The sequence below is a fragment of the Centroberyx gerrardi genome, chromosome 9, assembly GCF_048128805.1.
Source record: "Centroberyx gerrardi isolate f3 chromosome 9, fCenGer3.hap1.cur.20231027, whole genome shotgun sequence".
Classification (NCBI taxonomy): Eukaryota; Metazoa; Chordata; class Actinopteri; order Beryciformes; family Berycidae; genus Centroberyx; species Centroberyx gerrardi.
In genome coordinates this window covers 25039056-25064075 of record NC_136005.1, presented here as the reverse complement: position 1 = coordinate 25064075, position 25020 = coordinate 25039056, and the positions used below count along the sequence as shown (strand labels likewise).

The 25020-nt window shown below is 44.2% G+C and overlaps 1 protein-coding gene across 1 annotated transcript in view; it reads left to right on the top strand.

Moving 5' to 3' along the window:
* The window catches only part of col24a1 (collagen type XXIV alpha 1), a 151022-nt gene that overhangs the window by 98760 nt on the left and 27242 nt on the right, over window positions 1-25020 (top strand). Inside the window, exons 33-46 of the mRNA XM_078285863.1 lie at window positions 47-100; window positions 1151-1204; window positions 3868-3921; window positions 4048-4101; window positions 6943-6987; window positions 7220-7273; window positions 8329-8373; window positions 12460-12513; window positions 14399-14452; window positions 16790-16843; window positions 17938-17991; window positions 21149-21202; window positions 21468-21512; window positions 23049-23093. Coding sequence (XP_078141989.1) covers window positions 47-100; window positions 1151-1204; window positions 3868-3921; window positions 4048-4101; window positions 6943-6987; window positions 7220-7273; window positions 8329-8373; window positions 12460-12513; window positions 14399-14452; window positions 16790-16843; window positions 17938-17991; window positions 21149-21202; window positions 21468-21512; window positions 23049-23093 — 720 coding nt within the window. The remainder of the gene's footprint in view (window positions 1-46; window positions 101-1150; window positions 1205-3867; window positions 3922-4047; window positions 4102-6942; window positions 6988-7219; window positions 7274-8328; window positions 8374-12459; window positions 12514-14398; window positions 14453-16789; window positions 16844-17937; window positions 17992-21148; window positions 21203-21467; window positions 21513-23048; window positions 23094-25020) is intronic.

Here is a 25020-nt window from a genome sequence, read left to right as displayed (position 1 = left end):
ACACACACACACACCAGTTTCAGTGTTTCCTGTGTGTATCTTGCAGGGTGCTGCTGGCTTGCCTGGCCCTGCTGGTCCACGAGGGAAACCAGGCCCACCGGTACGTCTGTGTGAGTGTGTATGTGCGTGCGCACGCTAGTGGTGCACGTGTAGGCATTACTGAATGTGTATTTATTTGTGTGTTTATGTGTGTTTGTATGTTTATGAGTGTGCCCTTTTATGCAGCTTTTGCACGGCTTTTATAGACAAAGCCAAGTAAACACAATGTACCACAATGGGATCTGCAGTCTATTTCAGTTAGCCTGTAAACTGAAACCAATTTGGTCACATTCACAACATATCGGCTTTGATTTGCACTTGCTGGGTACAGAGTCAAGAAGAAGCTGGAAGAGGATTCAATGTCCTCAAGCAGCACTTTGTTTGGTAGACAGCAGAAACAAGCTCAGATCAAGAAGACAGATGAAACATCGTTAAAAAATCCCGTTCAAATTACCCTGGATGGATTGTAAACACGTCCAGATGCTGTCCAGTCCCACGGCGCCTAGCTGTGTGTGCAGCACCAACTGTTGCTGTAGGTGAAGTTACTGCAGTCCTGGAATAATCAGGATAACCACATCGTTCCCCAGTGTATTGTCAAGAAGAACAGATCCACTCTGCTATATGAATGACTGACTGACCTGAATTTGGCACCTGATGCCCTTGTGCTGTTGGGAAAAGAAAACGTATCATATGAATGGTTGACGCTAACTTTGTTGTATGCTTTACATCTGTCTGTGTCATTAAGCCTTAGAGCTGGCACACCCACAGCTTTGAACCCCGCTATAGTTACTGGCATTGCCATGTCAAAACACTATAGGAACCTGACATGGCATCAATTTGATTATACTGTATACTCCACCCACAGTGTGTCAGCTCCACTCTAATCACAAACTCTACTGACTGCCAGAAGAATGGCATGATGAAAAATAATAACACAATACAGGCTGCGTGTTAATCTAAGTGGTTTTGAGAAGGAGAGAGGGAGAGTTCGAGAGAGAGAGATAGATGAAAGGAATGAGAGAAATAAGAGATTAGGATAAAAGGATAGGTAGGGGATGAGTGCGGTTTGATGTTTATGCTTGTCCTCATTTGCGCTCTGTGTTTTCAACAGGGTAAAATCGGTGAGATGGGACCACAAGGACCACCCGGGCCTCCAGGACCAGAGGTAGGACAACACACACAGATGTGATAAGTCACTATGTCCGGTGTAGGTGTTTACCAAGTTTCTCAAAATAGAAAGCTCTCAAGAAAACAAAAGGGTATTGATGTGAGTCCAAATTTGGCTGTTAATACATAGGGAAGCACATATGGTCATGTGACCTGAGCAGTGAACACAGGTCCTGATATAGAATCACACATAAGTTCACATGATCATTTTAAAGCTCTCACTAGCTATGTTTTCATCCAACTGTCAAGAGAATTGTAAGCAAACTATTGGAATGATGCAACAAATGAAATACAAATTTGGTGCAATACATGAGAAATTAGGAAGAGTCTTTCAAGAACTGATGGTTGTTACAGTTGTTATTATTCTGTGGTGTCAGCTAATGTTGGCCATAATTCATGCTGTCCAAAGACCTTTCTGAAGATCGTTGTCAATACATATTTACATACAAACTTTGGCTGTAAACGTCACTATGTCATTATTTACATGACAAATGTGTTTCCATCACTATTTATCAGCCTAATTTCTATTTCGATAAAAAAACTTTTCAAGCGAGCGCAAAAGCAAGCTTAGAACTATTTTTGCGTCATTAAGGACATTTTATTGAAATTTGCTGATTCCATTCAGCCTTTCTAATTGACTCCCACAGATCAGCACTCCTAAACGGACAGGCTGTATGCCTATGGCCCCAGGTGTTTCTGACTCAAGACACTGCTATGAACATTGACCCCTGGTTGCACTTGGCCCTAGGGACTATGTTGGCCCTAAGTTCACAGGTTCAAGAACTTGTGAACTTCAAGTTCAAGTCACATCTACTTGCTGTTCACAATATTAAAGCCACTGGGATTTACAGTTGGTCATTTTGCAACTGTCAAGTTTCCATTCATTTTCTTCCAGACTCCCTTTGAAAAATGTAGTGCTCTAGGTAATATCCTACGCCTGCTAGGTCAGAGGGAAGGGGAGAGAGTGCATGAGTGTGTGGGAGAGAAACAGCGAAAAAATCTTACAGCCCTTGTCTAATGGTATGATAGTGGCATCATATAGTAATGGAAAGAAAGAGAACATGAGAGAGACAGAGAGAAAGACAGAGAGAGAGAGACAGAGAGAGAGAGAGAGAGAGAGAGAGAGAGAGAACATTAGTTCTAGTTTCTCCTGGCCACAGTATAGTATGCTGAGTAAGACAGAGATGGATTGTGAGCCAGTCTAAACACAGACACAGCTATAAAACATAATCAGCCTGCTGTATCTTTACTCTCCTATTAGTGTGTGTGTAAAAGCGTGGGCACAGAGCCAGGTCAGGGCCTCTTTTATGGATGCTCCCACCCAAGGTTGTGATCACAAAGACATTAGAGAGATATGGAAGTCAGTGTGAAGGTCAGAGTCAAAGTAGCAGGTAGCTAAAAAATACAGATGTTGCTGTTGTACATAGGAGTCCCTGTTTTTTGGGCAGTGATAATAAAGGATAGGTGCAGGGTGGGGTGACGTTTTCCCCACTGAGGATGAACATATAACATGTGACAGTGTCCGTAGATGTACATGAAATACTTTAAGCCGCAATGAGCTGCTTCAAGACCATCAAATCCAATGTAGTCTTTAACTTAGGAATCAAAACACACCTTTTATTTCTTCAAGAAAATGAGTTAAACAGTGTCTCACTTTTCTATACAGGTGTCATAGTTCTCTTTTACATTGTTAAATTCTCAGTGTTTGTTGCCTTGGCCAGATGCAAGTGTAGAACATTTTTCTTCCTAATTCCAAAATGAGATGTCTAACATCTAAAAAAATGTGCACGCACTCGCAAAAAGTATTGATAATGTGGAAGTCACACACATTATGGGTTACTATTAAAGTTATGAGTCATCTTCTGTTTTTTGGACAAAATCATCAGTGTTTTTGAATTTTAGGCAACATTTGTTTTTCCCAAAATGTACACAGTACATAGCATTTTGGCATTAAACATTTTAAACAGGGATGGAAATTTTAACTGACCTACTTGCAGTCTGGGCTGGTTATAATTATTCTCACATGCCAAAATTTGAGTCGGAGGCAATGGAGATGGCAACTAACTACTAGTCCAATATATTTCCAAGGTCCATCTGTGACTGTAAATCTGAATGGCATTTGCCTTCCCTCTTCTGGCATGTCTCGGTTCTGGATTTACAATAGCTCACCTGTCCTCAAAGAGGTCACTGTTGACATGAAAAGCATGGAAAACGTCAAAGACACGCTGCATCTGGGAGTACAACACGGCCACGGGTCACACGGGCCGCAGCTAGCGGGCCTAGTTTGTGAAATGAGTGATTGTGTTGTGGCAGGCGAGCCCGAGGGTTTTCAGCTCCCATCAGCTCGGCGGCCATCCATCACTATCTCTACATCAGTTTTCTATAAGGCGGCTCATGTGCTCACGAGAAGCCCGGCCCCCCTGTCTCTCTGCTACAGATTTATACATGATGCCTTCAGTGCGTTTCAAAGAGGAGCTGCTGTACCACATTAACTATTCCACTTTATTCATGCCATTTGGAAACGCGGTATAATCCCGCCCCTCCTGTAATGTACACAGAGGAAGGACGAGTTGATTTAATGTGTGGGCTCAAACTCGACCGATCAGTCATGTGACTCATGACAGGTGACTCATGACTCTGTCTTCCTCTTGTTTTTCTCAGGGGTTTCCTGGGGACATTGGAGTACCAGGGCCCAACGGTCCACCTGGACCAAAGGTACAAACAGCGCAGTTCAAGTCAATGTAAACCAACATGCATCTAAATACAACAATTGTGTGAACATCATACATTATGAATTTACTCTACCTATCTATCTATCTATCTATCTATCTATCTATCTAGGGTCTGCTAGGAGCCAGGGGGCCCCAGGGACCGCCGGGGCCAAAAGGAACAGAGGTGAGTCGTTTCTTGATTGTACGCATCTAGACGGTTCTCGACTCGATTCATCATAGATACAGCGCAGTGGAAAATATGGGTAGCGGCATGGGATTTCCATTGAATCATCAGTCTGAGGCGAGATTAACTGACACGGACTACATTTAGCATCTAATCATATTTCAAGCTGTCGGAGGGAAGATCCTGGTGGGAGTATTTCTTTTCTGATGTCTCTCGGGGCATGTTCCACAGGGTGAAGTCATGATTCACCATTGGGTGCTAATAAAAACAACACTGAAAGTTTTCCAGCTGTGAAAAAAAAGAAAAGGAAAAATGGAACAGAAGCCTTTGGCGGAGCGTACCGAGTGCACACCTTTCTATTGTGCTGAATGTTGCAGCATGGATCTGGCAACCTGTCTCATGGAGGTGCAGTGTTGGCCCACACACCTCTCGCACCTCTCCTCTCTCACACTCTTTTCCTGGCACAGAGTCACGGCAGCAGTGCTTAATTTGTGCCGGATCCTGCCGGAACAGGATCCGGCACCTCGCCGTTTTGGACTACCTGCATTCCAGTACTTATTTGCGTGGACCCGGCACCTCTGGTGGCATGAAAGTTTTTTTTTTTTGTCTGCCATGTAATAATCCCAGTAGTTGACTCTTCCTTTCCCCTCCATTGCAAAACCTAATTGGCTCATTTCCATATGAAGACAGGTGATTATTAGAAAGTAGCAGCAAGCGCAGAGTAATCTCGTCACATGAGTGAGCTGCTCTGCAGAGTGTGTTATGGTAAACTTCAGACAGCGTCATGGCTAAAAGACAGTTGAATTTGCTGTCCATATGTTCGCTGTGTGGACTATTTTTGGAAAATTAGACAAGGTAAGCATGTTTCTTTTTTTTTTGTAAACGTGTTACAGTTCTCAGCTGGGACAATAACATCTAAATTCATATTTGCATAGATGAAAACAGAAATTATTTGGAGTGCGGACCTGTATGTCCCACAGTTAAATATGTGGGCAATTGCGCATGCTATGTTGAGTGTCCAGAAATAATTGGAAATATAATTGGTTGAGTGAAGGGCTGTAAGCCCCACATCAATGTGGGCATTTCAAAACCAGCGCGGTCCAGCTGAGTGTCGCATTTAGGCCGACTTCTAGCTGCATGGCATGACCATGACACGTTTTATTGCTGTCATTTCATTATTCGCTGACATTGTTTCCTACGTTTAAAATAGATATCCTATGAAAGTATTTGTGTTGAATATTAATGCGTAACTACTCGAGCCAGAATTTGTCTGGTAAATGGTTGAAGCCATTGCAGTTTCCTTGATGTGTTTATGTATGATTAGGATGTCTCAGCCAAGTGTGCAGGCATTTTTATGTTGTGCACAGCGCAGTTATATCTTTAGTCCACTTCTTGAAGGGCAGGTTTGTAAAAACCCATCGGTTTGGACAAAATGAGCATTATGTAGCCTATACAATAATCAAATATTGTTATAGGTCAGCAGTAGTCGGAGCTCTAAGGTCATATTGTCGGTCATTCAGTAATGTTTAGGCTGTTGGGTCTACAGTAAGCTGTATGGCTGTACTGAGCACCACCGTGCCTCCAATGCGCTTGTCTTGATATGTTCCGGAACCTTTTCCCTCCAGACGGACTCGCGAGAACACCGACCCCTTGGTGTTCCGGGACCTCATCATTTACAAATTAGGCACTGCACGGCAGCGTCAGTTGGAGCGCGCCAAACCGAAGGGAAGAAGCTGTAAAAGGCTTGGCGCTCGCAAAAAGCACCGTCACATACTCAAGCGTGAAATGTCGCACTTAACTCAATGTGCTGTAACACTGCAAGTGTGATGCAGCTGTAATGTTCACAGTTATTTCTTAATTCATTCCGCTTGCCGCTATGATCGGGCCGCCATTTCTGTCTCAGCCTCAGCCGTGATCACAGGTGGAAAGTGTCTACGTACATTTACTCAAGTTCTGTACTTAGGTACAATTTTAAGGCACTGGCTCTTTACTTGAGTATTTCCATTTTGTGAGACTTTATACATTTGCTCCACTACATTTCAGAGGGAAATATTGTACTTTTTACTCCACTACATTTATCTGACGGCTGTAGTTACTAGTTAATAGAATAAGATTTTACATGCAAAACATACAATAAGCTCATAAAATATGTTGCATTGTTAGAGTTTAACAGTATATGGAGCAGTTAGACCTAGAACATTAAAATACTTCTTACAGGTTAATGCATCAATAATTTAACACTCTGAAAGAATGAGGACTTTTACTTTTGATACTTAAGTACATTTTACTGCTTATACTTCTATACTTTTACTTAAGTAAACTTTTGAATGCAGAACGTTTACTTCTACTTATTTTACTTTGTATTTTTTCCATTTTGGTATTGCTACTTTTACTTAAGTAACGTTAAAGGATTTGAGTACTTTTTCCACCACTGGTGGTGATAAAACTTAGAGCCAGGTTGGTAGAGGTCTTTATAAAATGTCATGTAAGCATAGGGAGGAATGGGACGATGATACACTGTATTATACCTGGGTTTCCCACATGGGCATCATCAGCAAAAGGGAATTTCTCCCAGTGAAGGAAGATATGAAGATTTACAATGCCTGATACAGAGCTACTTTACTGTAGAGGAGCAGGCAGGTTAACGCTTGAGCATTCTGTTGTTGAGTTAGTAGATATGCAGATGGGATGGGACTGTGTGTGCGTTTGTACATGTTGTTTGGCAGTCCTGCCGGGTTGTTTGGTGTGTCAGCTGTGTTTACTTTGCTGTTGGCTCTGCTGTGTGTGTATCTATGTGAGAGTGTGTGTTTGTGTATGCTGAACTGTACTGTGTTTCTGCAGGGCGATGAAGGACCACTCGGCCCACCTGGCAGTCCTGGCCCTACTGTAAGAATTCCTGGATGCGCACACACACACACACACACACACACACCACATGTTTACCAACACCCCCTTGCAGGTGGTTTGAATGTTACAATTCCCTCAGATGTTCCATCAGGAAGCAGCTGAGATGAGATCTGATAAAAAAATCTCTGAGCTTCGGCATCTTGTGATCATTATGGGTGTCTGTGTGTGTGTGTGTGTGTGTGTGTGTGTGTGTGTGTGTGTGTCTTTGCAGGGGAGATCTGGAAGGAAAGGCTACATAGGTGAACCTGGCCCTGAGGGACTAAAGGTAAGTGTACTAAATATTTTTAAATTTATAAATGCCCCATAGTGTTTTATTATCATGCGATTTTCTTCCACACCACTGCAGATCCAGATGTGTGTCTCATGGAAAGTTCACAGTACATAAAAAGAACACGTTCTGCTGTGTTAGCACACCTTAGAAGCTTATCACAGTGTTTTGATTACATTCTTAGGAAGTGAGCTTTGTGTCATGAGTAAACAGCCTGGAATGATCAACACTGCCGCTGAAGTGTTTAGACAAATCACGTCTTCCCCAATGATGCAACCCGTCAGCTCTGTGCCTGTATCGAGGCCGGTTTCCATGACAACATTATCAAAAGTTCAGAAATGAAAAGGAATGGGAGGAATGCCTGTCTATTCACTGTAATACCAGAGACCCATCTCTTCTTCCCTCTGGCATTCTGCCACTCGCGCTAAAGGTGTCTGATTCCAGACCAGTGAGCATTAATATCCACTGTGCCAGGACTGAATACCTCCATCTTTAGGAAAACACTATCTAATCGCTGCAGCACGCTCACAGTCTCTCAGCTCATATGATTTATTTCACAGTTTTTCAGCTTGTGTTTTCAGTTTTCTCCTCAGCAAAACCGCAGAATTCCAGACCTGTTCCTCACCTTGCTTTATTGGCTGTAATTGGCCTTTGTACGCACCGCAAATGCAATGCCATCATCCTGGTATGATGTGTTTCAGGATTTTATTATTCTAAATTACGGTCTGACGCTTACCTCTGAGTACCAATGTCCTTGTGTTTGTGACTAAGTTGATCCACTTATAGTAGGAGTAGGTTGACTGTGCTGTAAACATGCTGCTTGTCTTAATTAGGAGAGAAAATGAATTCTCCCAGGGCTATCATTATGCGTAATAGCAAACCGCAGAGGGAAGTAACAGATGAAATTAAGCGCATTCCCATGTGTGTGTGTTCCGTTTGACATTTGTTTATCTAATATCCTGTGTGTGTTGGTAGCGGGTGAGAGAGTGACAGAAAGGTCTTTAATCACAGGGAGCTAACCAGCAATCCTGTTTGATGTTTTCTGCTTACAGGGAGAGAAGGGCGACCTGGGAAACGTCGGAAAAAACGGACCGCAAGTGAGTTTCTTCCACACTCTTAATGCACAGCGCCTAGATTAATTAACAGTCTTCCTGCTGCGGAAAAGTAGCTTTTCATTAAATCCAGTCTCAACCTAGAGACTGGAGTTTTTATTAGGCTCAGATCGCTGATGGAGACGTTCAGTGTCTTTAAGTGGTTTGTTAAAAGCTTAATGCACGCTATAAGATTTTGACACAATGCAGCCTCGAGTAAGTAAAATGAAATCTTGTTGTGTGCAACCGCACTAAGAGGCAGGGAGGGAAGGAGACAGCGGGTATGGAGGAAGTTACAGGAGCACTTCCTGATGTCTTGCTGGTATCCTGACCCATTTTTAATACTGAGAAGAATTTGGATCCTGCAATGAATCCTCCCCCGCAACACACACACACACGCACACACACACATACACACACACACCCCCTCCCGATTGTGTTTTCATAGTGAAACTGGCAGAGCACCACGGCAGAGCAGAAGGAACTTCAATCAGAGATCCTCTGTGGAAGTGACCTAATTTGGGTTGCACATTTGTTTATGCCTTCATGCCTGCCAAAATGTGTTTGACTCCTGTTGTCGCCCAAGACTCATACTTATGGTACATGTTGTCCAAGTATAATAACTAAATAGAGAGAACATTGATCCAAGAAGATGTTAATCTTTTTCCATTAATGGTACAATTCATACTACTCCGGCTCTAATGGGCCTAACTGCACAGAGTCCCAAACCATCTGTGCTAGGATTATTTCAAATGAACCAATTAACTGCAAAATTGCAACCGTTTCACAACGCTGTCTTTACTTGCTACGCTCCAGTTACTCTTTCGATACCCGACACAAACGCCGGGACATGTTTTCCCCTCGAAATAAACACCCCCCACATACACACGCAACCGCTCCCAACATCCCAAAGTAGGTTTCCCCCCTTCCCGGCGGCCCCTTAATGTTAATATTTGCATTCTGTGCATAGTGGAGGCCACCGAGCAGGCCTTGTTGGACCGTGTTGCAGCAGCGCACATATGAGAGGGATTAAGCACTTACAGACTAGAGGGCCCTTTGAAGCCGAGGAGGAGCCGCGGGGCTACGCAGGGAAAAAAAAAGAAAAATCCCCCCAAAACATATGGAGGCTCTAATGAATGCCATTACATCACTTTCCAAATAAATTAGATGTGGAAGACCTGAGAGGGACTGTTGTTGACTGGTGCAGGTTAACCCAGGGTCGATGCGAAGGCCCGTCTCTCGCTGCGTGCCCCTGCATCGCCATGAGGCCTCCCGCTCCAGGTCGGCGCCCATAAACTGTTTCAAGTGAAATGTTATTGCGGGCTTTTACGGTGCGCTGTATTTTATCCAAATTGCATCGGCTGCCGCTGCTGCGCTGACCCTCCGGTTCAGAAGTATTTAAAAAGAAATGGATCAGCCCTCGATCGCTGAAGGCAACAACAGGTGTGCTTTAAAATATGGCAACCTCTGTGTTTCATGTCAGTGTATGTGTGTGTGTGTGTGTGAGAGAGAGAGAGAGCCTTTATTCCCTCAACAGTAGGTGACTCAGGATGTATTTCTCCCCTAACTGCAAGGTTAATGGTTGTATCAGTCCTTTTATCACCCGGGCTGTGACACGTGCATGAACCCCTGAGAAACCAGATCACCGGCGGAACGCGAAAAGCTCCCATGTCAGGAGAGGCCCTGTCGAATATGAAAAGCCCCTTGAACCCTTTTTCCTACTGTTAAACGACACAAGATACCATGTCGTCCCACTTTATGCCCCAATTAAGGGATTTGGGCTAGATCTGGAGACGGTGTTCCCATGCCTGCAGGCTGCATCCCGTCACAGACGCTCCGCTGCTAATCCGTCGCTCAGCTGCTTCGCTCGCATCCAGCAGGATAACAGCCTGTAGGTGATGATACATAGGCAACATTCTGAGACCTTTTAGCCTTTTAGCCGGGATCGGGATTGGCAAATGGAACAGAATCTCGCTTTGTATATCTTAGCGGTCTGGTTCTTGTCTTTCGCTTTCTCGCTTTCCCTCACTCGCTCTTTGATTCTCCGTCATCTTTCTTTCTCTTTGTCATGCCTCTCTCGCTCTCTGGCTTTAGCCGAGGCATCACGGAGAGATGAAATGTCTGGATTATGAAAATAAGACTCGCAGTAAATAACGAGAAGAAGCTATTCATATTGTGTGACTCGGGGAAGAATAACAATCATGCGAATCTCATAAACTATGAGCCGTCTGAACATATCTTTCTGCGAGGGCGAAACACAGCGCTGCAAATTGGCCTTCGCATCCGCAGGCGGCCGCAGTCTGACCGCGCTGGCTTTTGTGGTCGGCCAGAACTGGAACCATGGGCTAAAGAGTGGCAGTCGGATGAATTATTACAATAACAGTGAAATTCAGTTGGCTTCAGATGTCCCGTGAGCTTAGCGGTGTCCCGGTGGCTCAGTGCGCGTGCTGCGTGCTCGCAATATTGCGGGTTCGAATCTGGCTTGTGACCTTTCTTACATGTCATCGCTTCTTCTTCTCATCTATCGGGTCACTCGTCAAACTCTTTTTTTCCCTTCTTAAGAAAAATAAACAAACCCGGTAATGGGGTGCCAAAAAGTGCGGTTGTCCTGTTCAGGTTGGATGTTTACCCGGCCACCCATAAGTCTTACCGTTGGTCTGGAGCTGCAGATTCCCCAGTGGAGAGGCTGGCGCTGCTCCAAACCACAGCCGCTCTCCCAGACGTCTGATCTGGAAGTGGTTTTTAAGCTCCTCTGATAACTCTCATATTTACATTCGCCAGTGTTTTCTCCATAAGCACTCCTGTAGTGTAAGTGGTGCGGATCTGTTATGCCAATTAAATTAGCATGGTCCTAATAATTCCCAATCCTTGCTATTGTCGCCAGGAAATAAATATAATTCTTGCCAATAGCCAGACTTTTGGAAAATGGCTAGACAACATGATTTAGTTCCAGTAAGTAAAATAAAAGAAACACAGGGGGCTTAAAAACGTTCCAGACTCTTCAGCGTTGCAGGCTTTTTGGACACACAGCTTTTGTTGGATCCTTCTTTATAAGCAGAGTTGATGTTGCATAGCTGCTGCTCTTTATAGCGACCGTGAGACTTTTCGTGCTCAAGATCTGGAGAGGGAGAAGTATGCTTATTACAGTATATGGTAATATCGAATTAAAGATTGTTTTAACAAGACTGTGAAGTGAGTATGTGCATGACAAAGCCCTTCTTTGTTTAAATGTCACAAAAGGTTAGTTTGAAATGTATAGTGTCATCAATGTTTACTGTATTTCTGCTTTTTGGATTTCAGTATATCACTAAATATAGACGCATGATGAAAATGATATGTCGGAAAGATAAAGAATGCATGTGACAAGTTGGATTCATTTTGAGGTTCGTTGAGGAGAATCTTTTCCTGGCTTTAGGGTTGAACGCAAGTATGAACACAGCTATAAATATTGAATTCCATATCCCTACTGAAAATAAAACACAATTGGAATCAGTGACAAGATGGCATAATTGATAGCAATTATCTATGTATAAGAGACTTTTGCCTGGTTTATCTATCTCACTGCTCACTTAAGTTGTCAAGCATGTCTTGATTTTTACGTGCTATAAGATAGTTAGAAAGAAAGACTAGTCATTTGAAAGGAATGTGATGCACAGTTGTTATATGGAGAAACAAAATCTTCAAATCTGTGTTTTTCCATTATAAAATAGCCAAAAAGTGAAGGAACTATATTGTAATGAAAGCAAAACTGAATGAAGAAAATTGAAAAAAAGCCAGGTCAACCTCTGGGTTTCTCCTGCAGTCAGCGGCCCCTCCTGTTTGCGTACGTCACCATTACATTGTAATCTATGACCTCTTGCATTCCAGGTGTCAAAACAGGTTGGAAAACAAGCCTCAGATGAGTGGAGATCACGTCTTCTCACATTGACATACTTTCTCCTGATGTGTGTATTGACCGCTATTTTCTTCCTCCCTCTCTCTATCGTCTCCTCTCTTTCCTCTCTTCCTTCTACCTCTCCCCGTTTGCTTTATTCCCTCCCTCTTCCCTCTCCTTCCCTCTCCTCTCCTCTCCTCTCCTCTCCTCTCCTCCAGGGTCCAGTGGGCCTGATTGGGATAGCTGGGGTGATAGGAGTTCCCGGTGAAAAGGTAAGGAGTTGTGTTGTTTCCCTCCCATTAGGCTGTCAGTCAGCATCAGCCGGCGGCCGTCAGTGGCAGACCCCTGTAATTAGGCCTGTGTTAAACAGCCATGGCTGGAGGCCCCAGAGGGCCCAGAACACACGCTTAGACAAACACTCAACACTCTCACATCCACATCAATAACAATACTGTCAAACCCACGTGGCCATTACTGTCTCTTCGCCCCCACCCCTACACCGAAGGAAGTAATTTTAAGGTAAATGCTTGAGAAAATGATAATTTAGCTGTTGATTATCCTCTTTGGACAAATTGGCCACTCTCCTTATATCTGAAACATATACTTTTTCCTCATTGCTGACAATGAGGATATGCAGTATTCATACTTTAAAAAATGAAAAATCTACTCATCCTCATGTCAGTCAAACACTGGGGAAATTTGTAGCTCCATGTCAGCCTTTTCCAAAACAGTGAATGGCATGGTTCTTTAGAGTTCCAAAAGGGGCCGAAAATGACGATAAAATTACTCCAAACAGCTTGTGCAGCATAGTTCAAGTGCAGTCCAAACACTGAAATGGGAAAAGATGAACATGCACCCATGTCACGCGTTCATGTCGAGTAGAGCGTGAACGCTTTTGAAAACAACGGTTTTGGTGAAGACTTGAGCTAAATACTGGTGTAAATATCAGTCTTTTGGACTGACAGTGTGATGATTTGGCTTCAGAACACTTGGATTCTGTTGCACAAGCTGTTTGGAGTAATTTTATGGTCACTTTTGTCCCTTTTTGGAACTCTGAAGAACCCATTCCCATTCAAGGCGGAGGAGGCATGGAGCTGCGTCAGCTAACTTGTTATGTGGACAAACTTCACCAGTGTTTCAACTGCTAGTAATGACAAAATAATTTTTTTTAGGTGAACTATTCCTTTAATGAAATGCACACATTCACAAACACAAATGAAAGGGGAATGCATCTCACAGGCATGAGTCATCTGAAATGCTCCTGACGTATCCTTCAGAAGCCTTGAGGCTTTTCCCCAGGCTCAGCCCTCATTGCCCTTCACAGCTTAGCAGAAAAAATGTTAGAAGCGTCCCTGCTGACTTCCTGCCTGTTGACTGAAATGATTTTACCGGCACTTTGGGTGTTGATTATTGACAGATCCTCCAAAGGGACACTCCTTTTTTTTGCCTCCCCCTCCCCCTTTTTCCCTCCCTCTACCTCAGCCTATTCCCCTTTCCTTCCTACCCAGAAGCCCCCTGTGTGCCAAGACATGTTCTTGTGATGTGAAGCTGTCTGTCTGTCAGACCGCCTGCCGCTCCTCCTCCTATGAAAAATCCTCCTCCTGGTTCAATCTGTCAGCACCAGCCGTACCCTGACAGCCCACAAATTCCTTTCACATTATATATATTTAATCCAATGGCACCCTCTGATTTAGACTTTTGTTTCCAATACAGCGCCTTAAAACTATTCCGCGCGCTGCTTGATAGACGCGCTACAGGGAACAGAAGGGTGCTTGTACAGTCATGAACGTTATACAGTTGAAGGGGGATTAAAATGTCACTGACACAAGCGGTTAGAGGGGTTAGAGAGGAGACCCAGGCAGCTGTACTGCTCACCCGGGGTAACCTTTGGTTTTAACACGCCATGCACAACGCTACTGACTGGGTTTTAAAGTACCTGTTTGCATTAAACTCCACTGGACCAGCTGTCACTCTAACCCACTGCGTTTAAGGAGCCGCTCTCCAGTTTCACGGCTGTTTTTTAAGAGAACTTTTAGCCGACTTTTGCGTTGGGGCTTGATGTCTCAAGGTTTCAGGTCGTGGTTTAATGATCTCCCTCTCTCTCTCTCTCTCTCTCTCTCTCTCTCTCTCTCTCTCTCTCTCTGCTCGGTTTCCCAGGGTGACCGAGGCCCGTCAGGTCCATCAGGTGCCCTTGGGGAGAAGGGGCCAAGGGTAAGTTTAACCGCTCAGGACATACAGTAGGGCTCTGCTTCTTGTCTAAGAGTTGGTAGACCCCAGAGCCATATATCTAGAAAGAGTTTTTCCATAGAAATCAGCAACGCCGCGATAATCTACTAGTGTTCTGGTACAATGTTCAGCAGGGTAATGTCTCAGGCTGACAAATACAAAAACCCAGCCACTGAGCAGTTTTGGCTTAGACTTTGCTTTGTAGCAAAGTTCAGTTCCTAGGAAAGCAGAATCACTAGAGGCCTAAAATGTTCCAGACTCCTCAATGTTGCAACTTTTCTAGATACAAGGCATTGATAAGCATTGCAAAATTCTAACCAGATTTACAAAGGCAAGTTGGTTGTTCCACAGAAATGATTGGCATGAAAATCAATTTTTTGTCAATGACTCACTCAGAGAAACTAGTCTTGTGTGTCTGGTTGAGCAAATCTAGTGAGTAGACTGTGTCCTACCTAAAACCCTTTAACTGATGGGGGATCACTGCCATGTGTGTGAACACAGGCCAGCAAAGAACCCAGATTCTTGACATCTCTGTTTTTGTTAATGAGCTTTAGCTGGTAAGACACGCCTATACTGCATGTCGCAATCTTTCTCAAACATATGGCCTGTCGTTTGTCCGCTCTTCAGTGATGCTTTCAAACTGTGAGCTGCGAGCTCTTTTTGCCGCATCCAAATTCTTAGTCAGTTCTCGATTACTAGGATGAGAACTCGCCACACCTCAGCACGACAGGTTTGTCAGAGTTTGACGGGAATGGAAAAGTACTTTATCGTCGTCTGTGACAGATCTAACCAAGTGTAGCGATACTGATGTTTGGCACCGTGCTGCTGTGTGAATGTGGATGGGGCGGCTGGCTCGTACCCCTCGCTGGCCCGCTGCCTGTGTGTCATTGTGACAGTGAGGGCTCCAGTGGCATAGGGTTTCATTTCATCTCTGGCAGGGGAACCTACTGCTGCTGTTGCTGCTTTGCGTTGGGGATTTGCTTTGGTCATGAAACAAGGAAAGCACATTTGCCCAATCTCAAAGCTGCTTCAAAAATGCCAGAGTTAAAAGCCGGAGTCTGCCTCCTGCCACACCCACACCTAGCTTATGTCTAGTATATTTCAACAACTGGGGTATGATAAAGGTCGGTCGCAGGAAGAATGAAATAAGTACTGACATTATTATTGTGGAGAAATTGGTATAAAAAAACTACTGGATGTGTAATGGTGCCAAAATCTTTCCAAAATCCCTGCAGCATGTTGGGCTTGATAAGTGTTTGTATGCTTGTAGGTTAATAGCAGGTTAATGTTACAACATTAGCCTACTCACTATCTTCCAAAATCAGGTTTACATCAAAATAATCTTGACAGTGTGAGTCCCCCAGAGAAAAAGCGCTGCAGTCTAGTGTAGCAGTGCTACTGCTGTGTGGGTCCGGAGCGGGCGGCCGGCCCGCTGGCCCAGGGCCTTGGATCGACTCCATGTCTGTGGCTTTGGGCCCCAGTCCTGACCTAGCTGGCTGGCAGGCTGGCTAGCAGGCTGACTGATTGGCTGGCTGGATGATGGGATGACTAATTAAGTGTCTGGCTGGCTGGCTGGCTGAATAGCTGGATGACTGAATCATTGCATGTTGTCCACATTGTGTCTGTTAGTGTGTGTGCACGTGCGTGCGTGTGTGTGTGTATGTGTGTGTGTGATCACTATGACTTACGTAAGGAGTTATGGTGATTTGTGCAAACCAGTTTGTCCTGTAGCCACATTAGAGAGGACTGGGAGTTCAGTGTGAAGGACTTTGGGGTGTTTCAACACAGATTACAGCTGTACAATGGTTTTCTCATGAAGTGCTGTTTCTGTTTAAAGATGATTCACAGGGACTAGAATTGTTTCCAAAAAGTTTCCTTACAGCTTTCAGCCACTTTTGTCTTCACTGACCATCTCTGTTATTGTGTTATTATTATTATTATTACCTAGAAGCTTACTACAGGGAGAGAATGAGAGATTCACCCGTGGTGAATGGGAGACAGTTGTCTTTTTCCCCCAGCGGGACTGCAGCGCAATCTAACTGTACTTAATATGAAACACAATTCTACAAAACAGCCCTAATCTTTACCAGTTACAGATGTAGCCATTGTACCAGTTCTGCCTTTTTCTGCACAGCCTTACAGTGCTGCTGCGCTGGTGCTCCACTTATGATAATGAATGCAAGATAGGTGCAGGATGGGGTTATTTCTGTAACGGTTACCACTGTAACTCCCTCTGTAACAGATACCACGAAGCAGCAGTGTGAGTGCAGTGGTGTCCTGTCTAATTTTCTACCCTGTTTGTCTTTTCTGTTTTGGTACAAGGGCTATCCAGGCTTGCCAGGAAGTCCCGGGGCCATCGGCATGCAAGGCGCATGTGTAAGTGTCACACAATATGCAACAAATAGTGACTCTTGGATGTGTTTGACAGGCTTCCCACAGGCCTTGAAAATCCTTAAAAGTTTGTGGATTTCAGAAAAAATAAAATAACACCTTTAAAGTTTTTGAAAATGAATGGATGATCTTGAAAGCACTTGTAATTTTACACATATACATAACACCCACATTCATCAATATGCCTGGGCTCTCTGGACTTCTCTCTGTTCTAGCATCAACACTTCACATCCTGAGGAAAAAAAACCCTGTAATGGAGATTTGCTCTTAGCAGCAGTTTTAAAATGAAAATCATTGAAAAGTCCTTGAATTTGATGTCCAAGTGAGAGTGGTTTGTGTAAAATCTCTATTTGTGTATTGGAAAGATCGGCCTCTTTACCCCTCCGCACGCCTCTTGACAACATATATGTGTATAGCTCTCTCCCTAAATGCCTTTGCAAACGGGTTGCCATGTCTTTTCTGCTCCCTCTGCATTTGGGATTGAGCCACACAAACATTAGAACTCAACGGAATGAGAGGATTGGATGAATCGACTCTCATCTTCCCCTCTCAGTGTCTTGGCTGGCTATCATAAACACTTTAATTGCAAGATTAACGTTGACTCTTAAATCGAGGTGGAGGACCTTGCTCTTGGTTTTTACTATTGTAAACACTTAGATTTAAGGGGGCGATTTGATATATCAATTTGCCCGTTTCCCACGTTATAGTCTAGACTTGTGTAAACAGAAAGTCTTAACAGGCTGATTGTTCAGCACTTCATCTGAAGGCTTTGAAGTGAATCCATTAGGTTCATTTGGCTTGTCTCGATGTGGGCTGAGAGATGCGTGGAGGGGCGATTCTCTTTTGCCTCATTTAGTCTGTGTAAATATGCTCACTGTATTTTATACAAGCAGTCAATTAAATCACTCAAGACTTTGTCTTTCACTGCATCACACCAAAGCATGCCTAAAGAAACATGATGAAAACCTAATCTAAATTGCCTGTCTTTCTCTCTCCAATCCCATTTCTCTCCCTCCCTCTCTCTCCCTTCCTGTCTCTCTCTCTCTCTCTCTCTCTCTCTCTCTCTCTCTGTCTCCCAGGGTCCACAGGGGCAGAGGGGTAGCCCAGGCATCGGTGGGCCAAAGGGCAGAAGGGTAAGACTTCTCTTTCCCATCGGGGCATCTGTTCTACCGCTCGCTAGCATGCGATGTATATGAGTCGACACGGACTGCAGCACCTTAACTCAGGCTGACCATTAAGCCCTGACTCATCAGACCCTTGCTACTCTGTTTAATATCAGCACTCCATTCCCACACACCAGAGGTTAAAGCAATTAAAAGCCATGTGTTTGTCCTTCCACTTGGACCGTGAGCCTTGATAAATGCTTATACGACTGTTTCACGAGCCCTGCGGAGTGAGTCCCACATTGCAGGATTTTTACGGTAATGTCAAGCTGGTGAGACACCGTGTGGCAGAGAGGAGAATGACACCTTCAGATGAGGAGGCAGCTTTTGAATTCTGCATGAACACTAAGGCAGATTTGCGATGTAAGCATAATAAAACTCTTCTCAGAAAACAGCAGCAACTCAGATGTAGTGTGTGTTGATTATTCAATGCATCAGACTGGGAGACAGATAGTATTTCAACTGAGTTTTTAAACCCTGTGCAGATTTGTAGAGCTGGAATATCTTATTGAGTTACGGCTCATAGAAACTACATAATATGCCTCACAGCGTGTGCGCTGCTTGCAGGAAGCGAAATAGTTTTCACTCAAGAGCAGTATGTCTTAAATGACGGGACATGGGCCAGTTACTGGTGGGTCCCTAAATCACAATAATCCTTGTATGTTTACATGAGTCTGAGTCCAATTTTACTCTATGGAGTAAATATGTGCACTAGAATATTTAAGGAACTTTGGTCCAATTCAGTTTCCATGGTGTGGAATTAAGCAAGAAGCCACAAGCATCCATTCTTTACAATGGTTTCTATAAGAGGCATTGTTAGGTATGTGGAGTTAAAAAAGAAAGAGTGCAAATACTCATTGTTTATATTTTTTAACTGATAATAATAATTCATTCTCTATTATACTACTATATTCCGCCAAGCAATATAGCTCTTGAACAGTAGCTAAAGGAAATAGTTGCTAAGCGACATCTAACTACCGTTATGAATAGTTATTTCCAGTCAGCATGTTAATATTTAGATTAACTGTTATGTGGTCACAGGTCTGCATTTACCGGGTATTTTACAGCAGCTTCAAAGATGGTTCTGTTTTATTAAGATCAATTTATTGTCAACAATTAAATTTTCCCTGAGAGGAAGCCAACTGTAGTAATAATATCTGGCATTATCCATTACAGTCGAGGGGTTGTGATTTATCGAATAGGTGTTGTTCATTTTCCCCTCGTGAATCTCCTCATTTACTGTGAATCTTTCACAAAGTGATGGATGGCTCCCTCTGTCCTACTCCCGGCCTGCGTCAGCACTTTCTACAGGAATCTCCTTCTTCCTCTCTGGTTTCGTCGCGGCGGCGCTGAGTAAATAGATCAGTTGTCACTCCTGTGCCAGCCTGCCTAGCGGTGCCAAGGCTGGAGCTCTCCGGCTGGAGTGTGTGTGTCCATCTCGGCGGATGGAAGAGAGCCGGGGGGGGGGGGAGAGGCGCTAACAAGCGAGAGAGCGCTCAGACGCGTCGCACATGGCTCCGCTGTAGCGCGCTACTTCTCTCACTTCATCACTCATCCCTCATTCGCTTTCTCTCGTCCTCTCATCGCTGATTTCCCTCCGGTTTAACATGTAGCGCTGCCAGGCCGAAAACACATGGCAGCACTTAACATGCCACTGCTTGCGTTGTTTACTGTAATCTATACATGTGTCAGTTTGTGGTTGCATTTCCTGCCTTGCTGAGGTACTCTATAGTTATCCCCCAAATCCTCCCTCTTCCACCGGGCCAATGAGCATCTGGGATCCGTCTGCATTGCCAAGGCGTGTACCCCGATGTGGACCAGTGAAAATTCTCAAAGCTCACCATTTGAACCTAAATAACAGGCTCCCCTGCCCGCTATTGTTTTTGGAAGAGCTGTCGGATGTAAACATGCACGCTCGCTCAGTGCTGTGGTTTTGTCCGCCGGAGATTAACACATGCCAGTGCAAAGTACAGGAGCAAAGTGAAACCGCTCCACTGTGCCAGTCCCGAGGCTTGTTATCTTAACCCCGCTTATCGCTCGCTCTTATCACTTAACCCTCTGGGCTATAAAAGAGAGCGTGTCCCGGAGCTCAGATATGCGGTGCACACCTGCCCCAGTTGGCACACACCTGCGCTAGTTCCGAAAGCCGGGTGTGATGCACGTTTATGGCACATGTTGTGTCGGGAAGGCGGGAAGTGCATTCTCTGAGTTATTATCTTTCTTTCACTTCCTCCTATCTGGCCATCTCTGATTTCTCTTTCCTGAGTGCTCGGAGAAGCCGCTTTTAGTGATCACTCATAGTGAAATACACCTCGCTGCTGCTATTGATGCACTCTTGCGTAATAATGTGAATTATTACTTGTAGATAAGGGGTTGTGCATTGCGTTAGCTGACCTCCTACATGGAAGGGTGTATGTCTCATTATTCCCCATGCTCACATCATTTATTGTTAATGCATCCCATGAATATCAGTCAGACTCGTTAGGAATCGCATGTTGACAAATGAACTAAGAAGTGTGTGAGGGAGAGAGAGAGATGAACTACAGGAAGGAACATAGAGAAAGACAGAATGATAAATCAGGGTTTGGATGCCTGGGAGCTTGGAGGGACAGAATAGTCCGGCAGCAGATAGAGAGGCCATTACAGGTAGAGATGTAAAGAGGGAAGAGGAGACGAGAGATAAGCTGAGAGGAGAGGGGGATGGAAAAGAGTGGTCAGGAGAGAGAGAGAGAGAGAGAGGGAGAGAGGGAGAGAGGGAGGGGGCTGGGTTTGTATTCACAGATCCTAATCTGTGTGTCTACCTGTGTGGCGGTGCTACAGGCAGGGAAGCCCCTGGAATGTTTATAGGGGTGGCAGCCTGTGGCACCAGGGCCATGGAAACCCCCCGGGGAGCCAAAGAATACCAGCTGATTACTCTGCATCTATGTCAGCTTGTGTATCGTATGTGTGTGTCTGCATATCTGTTTGTGCTTAATGCTAAGTTTACTCCTCATTCTTCCTTGGAGACACTAATGTTTTTGTTACACCCACACCCCATAAAGCTGGTATTGTGTGTGTGAATGTGGCTGCATGGTGTTAATTACCACAGTGAGTGAGTTAAAGTGTGTCTTATGTTTTTGTCACCCAGGGGCCCCGGGGTCCAGATGGCCCACTGGGAGAACCAGGCCCTGAGGGCACCAAGGTAAACATACACACACCCCTGTGGAAATGACTGTCTTTTAATTCACAGTGCCCACTGTGGGTGGAACAGCAGCTCAGACCCTCCATGTGCATGTGTGGTGGAACAAACAATGGCACTTTGCAATGAAATTTGTGCAACCAGGGAATTAGAGCCGGATTCAATTGCAGTGGTTAACTAATTAATCACAACACATGGAAAACAATGGTTTATTTCCTTACTCTTTCTCTTTCCTTGCTAAAATGTGCTGTTTTTTTTGTCTTCGCAGGGTGAAAGGGGTGACATCGGAAAGAAAGGAGAGCCAGGATTCATAGTGAGTAGTCTTTACATGAACATGTGTTTTCATTTCTGCTGTATTAGGTAGTTAACATGTGACAAAGGTTGTGAACTCCCAGTGTCTAAAGTGCTTTGTAGGTGCCTTTGCCTGCCGAGCGGCTAGGATGCTGTAAATGTTTTATGTTGCACACACGTCATTTCTGGGTAAAGGCTTCAGGCTGTCAGGAGATGACAAGACAACTTTATCTGTACCTTTTATTTATTCAAAGCCTAGACCAGTCATTGGCCATAAAAAGAGACGGCATCATCCTGCAGCACCACAGTTATCTTGTATCTCTTCAGTTAATGTACATGCACCTCACGGAAAAGACATTACCCCATGTAATTCCACACGCTACCCTAGCATCTAATGTCAGCCTCGGGCCTGTGTAAACACTGCTGTAAAGTGTTGTTAAGATCTGTGAGGGAGCTCGCTGGGCCTTTAATCGGTTTTTATTTGCAGTGAGCGTGCCTTTGTCTTCAGGCTCTGTATTAGTTTATACATAAACTCAATTACTGTATACCCCTGCCAGCTCCTAGTGACGAAACCTGAGCTAAGTCGGTTAAGTCGCAGCAAGATAAAAGCGAAGCCAGCACTGTATTTCAACTGAAACTAATCTGCAGCTCTTTATTGGGGATGAAAACGAAATCCAGCTTTAGATTTGCCAGTGTAATTGGCTTGTATTAGTAATGGGATTTTATTCAAGCGCAACCCCCAAGACTGACATAAGTATATAACAGTAGAACCGTTTGTGTGTGTGTGTGTGTGTGGGGGGGGGGGGGGGGCTCATCATTTAGGATGTGTGTAGTTGTTAGTAAAGGATCAAGAAGGTACCATGATGTCCGTTTAGGAATATTAGGCCCTATATTTGAACATGCTGATATTTTATGCATATCATCAGTGACCTACAGAAAGCTTTGATGTCCAAAAAGTCAAGTCCCAATGACATCCATTTTTCAGTGTTTCACAATGCATTATCAAAGGTTGGGCTGGGCCATATTTTCTATCTCTCAGAGACAATGTCACTCATTTATCTTAATGAAACAAGCAGAAAAACATGTGACAAAAAGGTCCGTAACACTGTGTTGAATCTGCACCTTGATTTTTAGGACACATAGATCCTAAACATGACCGTTTTAGAATGGTTCACTGAAAGTAGGACAGCGTTTGACTTTCATCAGTGATAGAGCAATCTATCAAAATTGTTTTTTTTGTTGTTGTGCTGAATCACACAAAGAGAGACGTCTAACCAGTCGGCTAACGCGCTGATCTGTGCCTCTCATCTAACCAATTGCCACCCTCTCCATTAGCCATGTAGGCTGCAAATATCTAGCAATGCGTGTAATCACATCACTGTAAAAACCAACAGGCATAAAATCACCAGTCACTTCGCATCAGCCAAGGAGCAGCAATGCGGTGCCAATATTTTCACCGCTGCGAACTGAAATGTCCAAACGTCCAATGTTGTTTCAATCAGTGGCGCTGATTGAAGCTGGATGTCCATCACTCACATGTTGACTCCTCTCTGCGCAGGGCAAGGCTGGCGGTCCAGGAGAGAGGGGCCTCCCTGGGAAACCTGTGAGTAATATATATTTACCTTGAAATGTCTTTTTCGCTGCATTAACCTTTCAAAGCTTTAATTATGCTGTTTGGGGCGCGAGGCGAAGACTGTTCACTCTGGCAAGAAAACGTCACTATGGCTACCGCGGACAACACAATAAAACGCTCAGACTTGTAAACTATTTCCACATCCTCCTTTCACCTGTAATGTAACCTGCTTATTATATGAAGGGTTTGGAGCCAATAAACTCACCCGGGAGGAAGTTGCCATAGTTAAAAGAAAACACTGAAAGCTCTTTGCAGGCTCATAATCAAAACGCATGTGCACGTGTTCCACCCTCTCTTCCTGTGTGTGTGTGTGTGTGTGTATATGTTTGTGTGTATGTGTGTGTGTATATGTGTGTGCATGCATGTCCATTTAGCTTGCTCGCTCTTGTCATGTATATTTACTTCACTACAGTCTCTGGTTTTAAGGATATGATACACAGACAATATTTCTAGTTAATTTAGATGGACCGTGTTGCCAGTAGTTGTGAACAAGAGTTTTATTTAAACTGCTTTTGTACCTTATATTCCACTGTCAAGAATCTGCAGTGTAAAATGCTTGCGACCCTGACATGTTGAAATACTTATTAGATGAAACTTTAACGATCCCTCTGGGAAAAATTGTGTAATTTCAGCAGCAAATTTCAGCAGGATATAGATACAAATAAAACAAATAGACTCGACCACGCTGTCTGGTTCTAATGCCACGATACACAGAGTCAGACACAACCATTTTTCGGCAATTTAGATGAGCCGCTTTGCCAGGGAACTCTTCTTGTGTCTGTTCTTGTCATTAGGTAGTGATGGATGGGAGTTTTGATATGCTTTTGAACTGTGTGAAAGGATAAAATAACTGATGCTCAACAGATGGTAGAAACATGCAAACAAAAACAGATCAGAAACAGACTCGAGGGCATAATCCACGTGCGGCGTCCAGGAGTCAAACGGCGGTCATTGTCTCCGCAGTGTGTGTGTGTTACAGTACAGTACGTCTCATCCGCTTATCCCTGACTTACCAGAGGATGATCCCCGCTCAGAGGAAAGCTCCGTCTCCTGCACGCTCAGTTGGCGCTGGACTCAGCTCTCCGTCGCTTGGCTCCTCTCATTTTTCCACTGACAAATGAGCCGCTTTCCACTTTCTCTAATCATGCATTTGGCTTAACGTTTGACAGCTTAGTGTTGTTTGTAATGAGTCTTAACGGAGGCACAAATGGAGCAGATGGAGCACATGCAGGTGTGCGTTCTCACTCTCGAATATACACGTAACGCACACACCATACACACCTATGGACACGCAAACATACACACACACTAGGGCAAGCAGCGACATGTCCTGCTAAACTTCTAAGTACAGTGTTTTGTATAGGCTGAGGTCGCAGGTCATGGTGTCAGAAGGGTGTTTTGACCTCAAGTTCAGAGAGGAGAGTTACTGCTTCACTTTGACCCGCCACCTCTGCTAGAAGCCCCATCAACAAGACATAATTCACTTTCTAGATATGATGCTTTATTAATGATACAGGAGGAACCAGTATGCCTCCTTCGCTCTTGCTCTCTATGATTAACTTTATTGCTGTTATGAACTTATCTGCTGTAAATATTGCAGTCCAAGGCTTGATTGGCTGCACGGGGGGAGCGGCGTTTCCCTCGTCAACCTCTGGACTCATAGCGCCATCTTGTGACTGGTCTGAAAAAATCTTCATCCCAAAGCAGCTGCCATGTCTCATGCCACACTCCCTCTCTATTTTATATCATCAAAACTCTTTGTGAGCGATTGAAGTCCAGATACAGTACAGATAGAAACAGAAAGATCTCATTCTCCATGATTATGCTATTGTAGTCTGTCACTGTTAAGCTCGGTATTATAGGCTCCTCTGGTTGATACAGTTACTGTACTCACAGA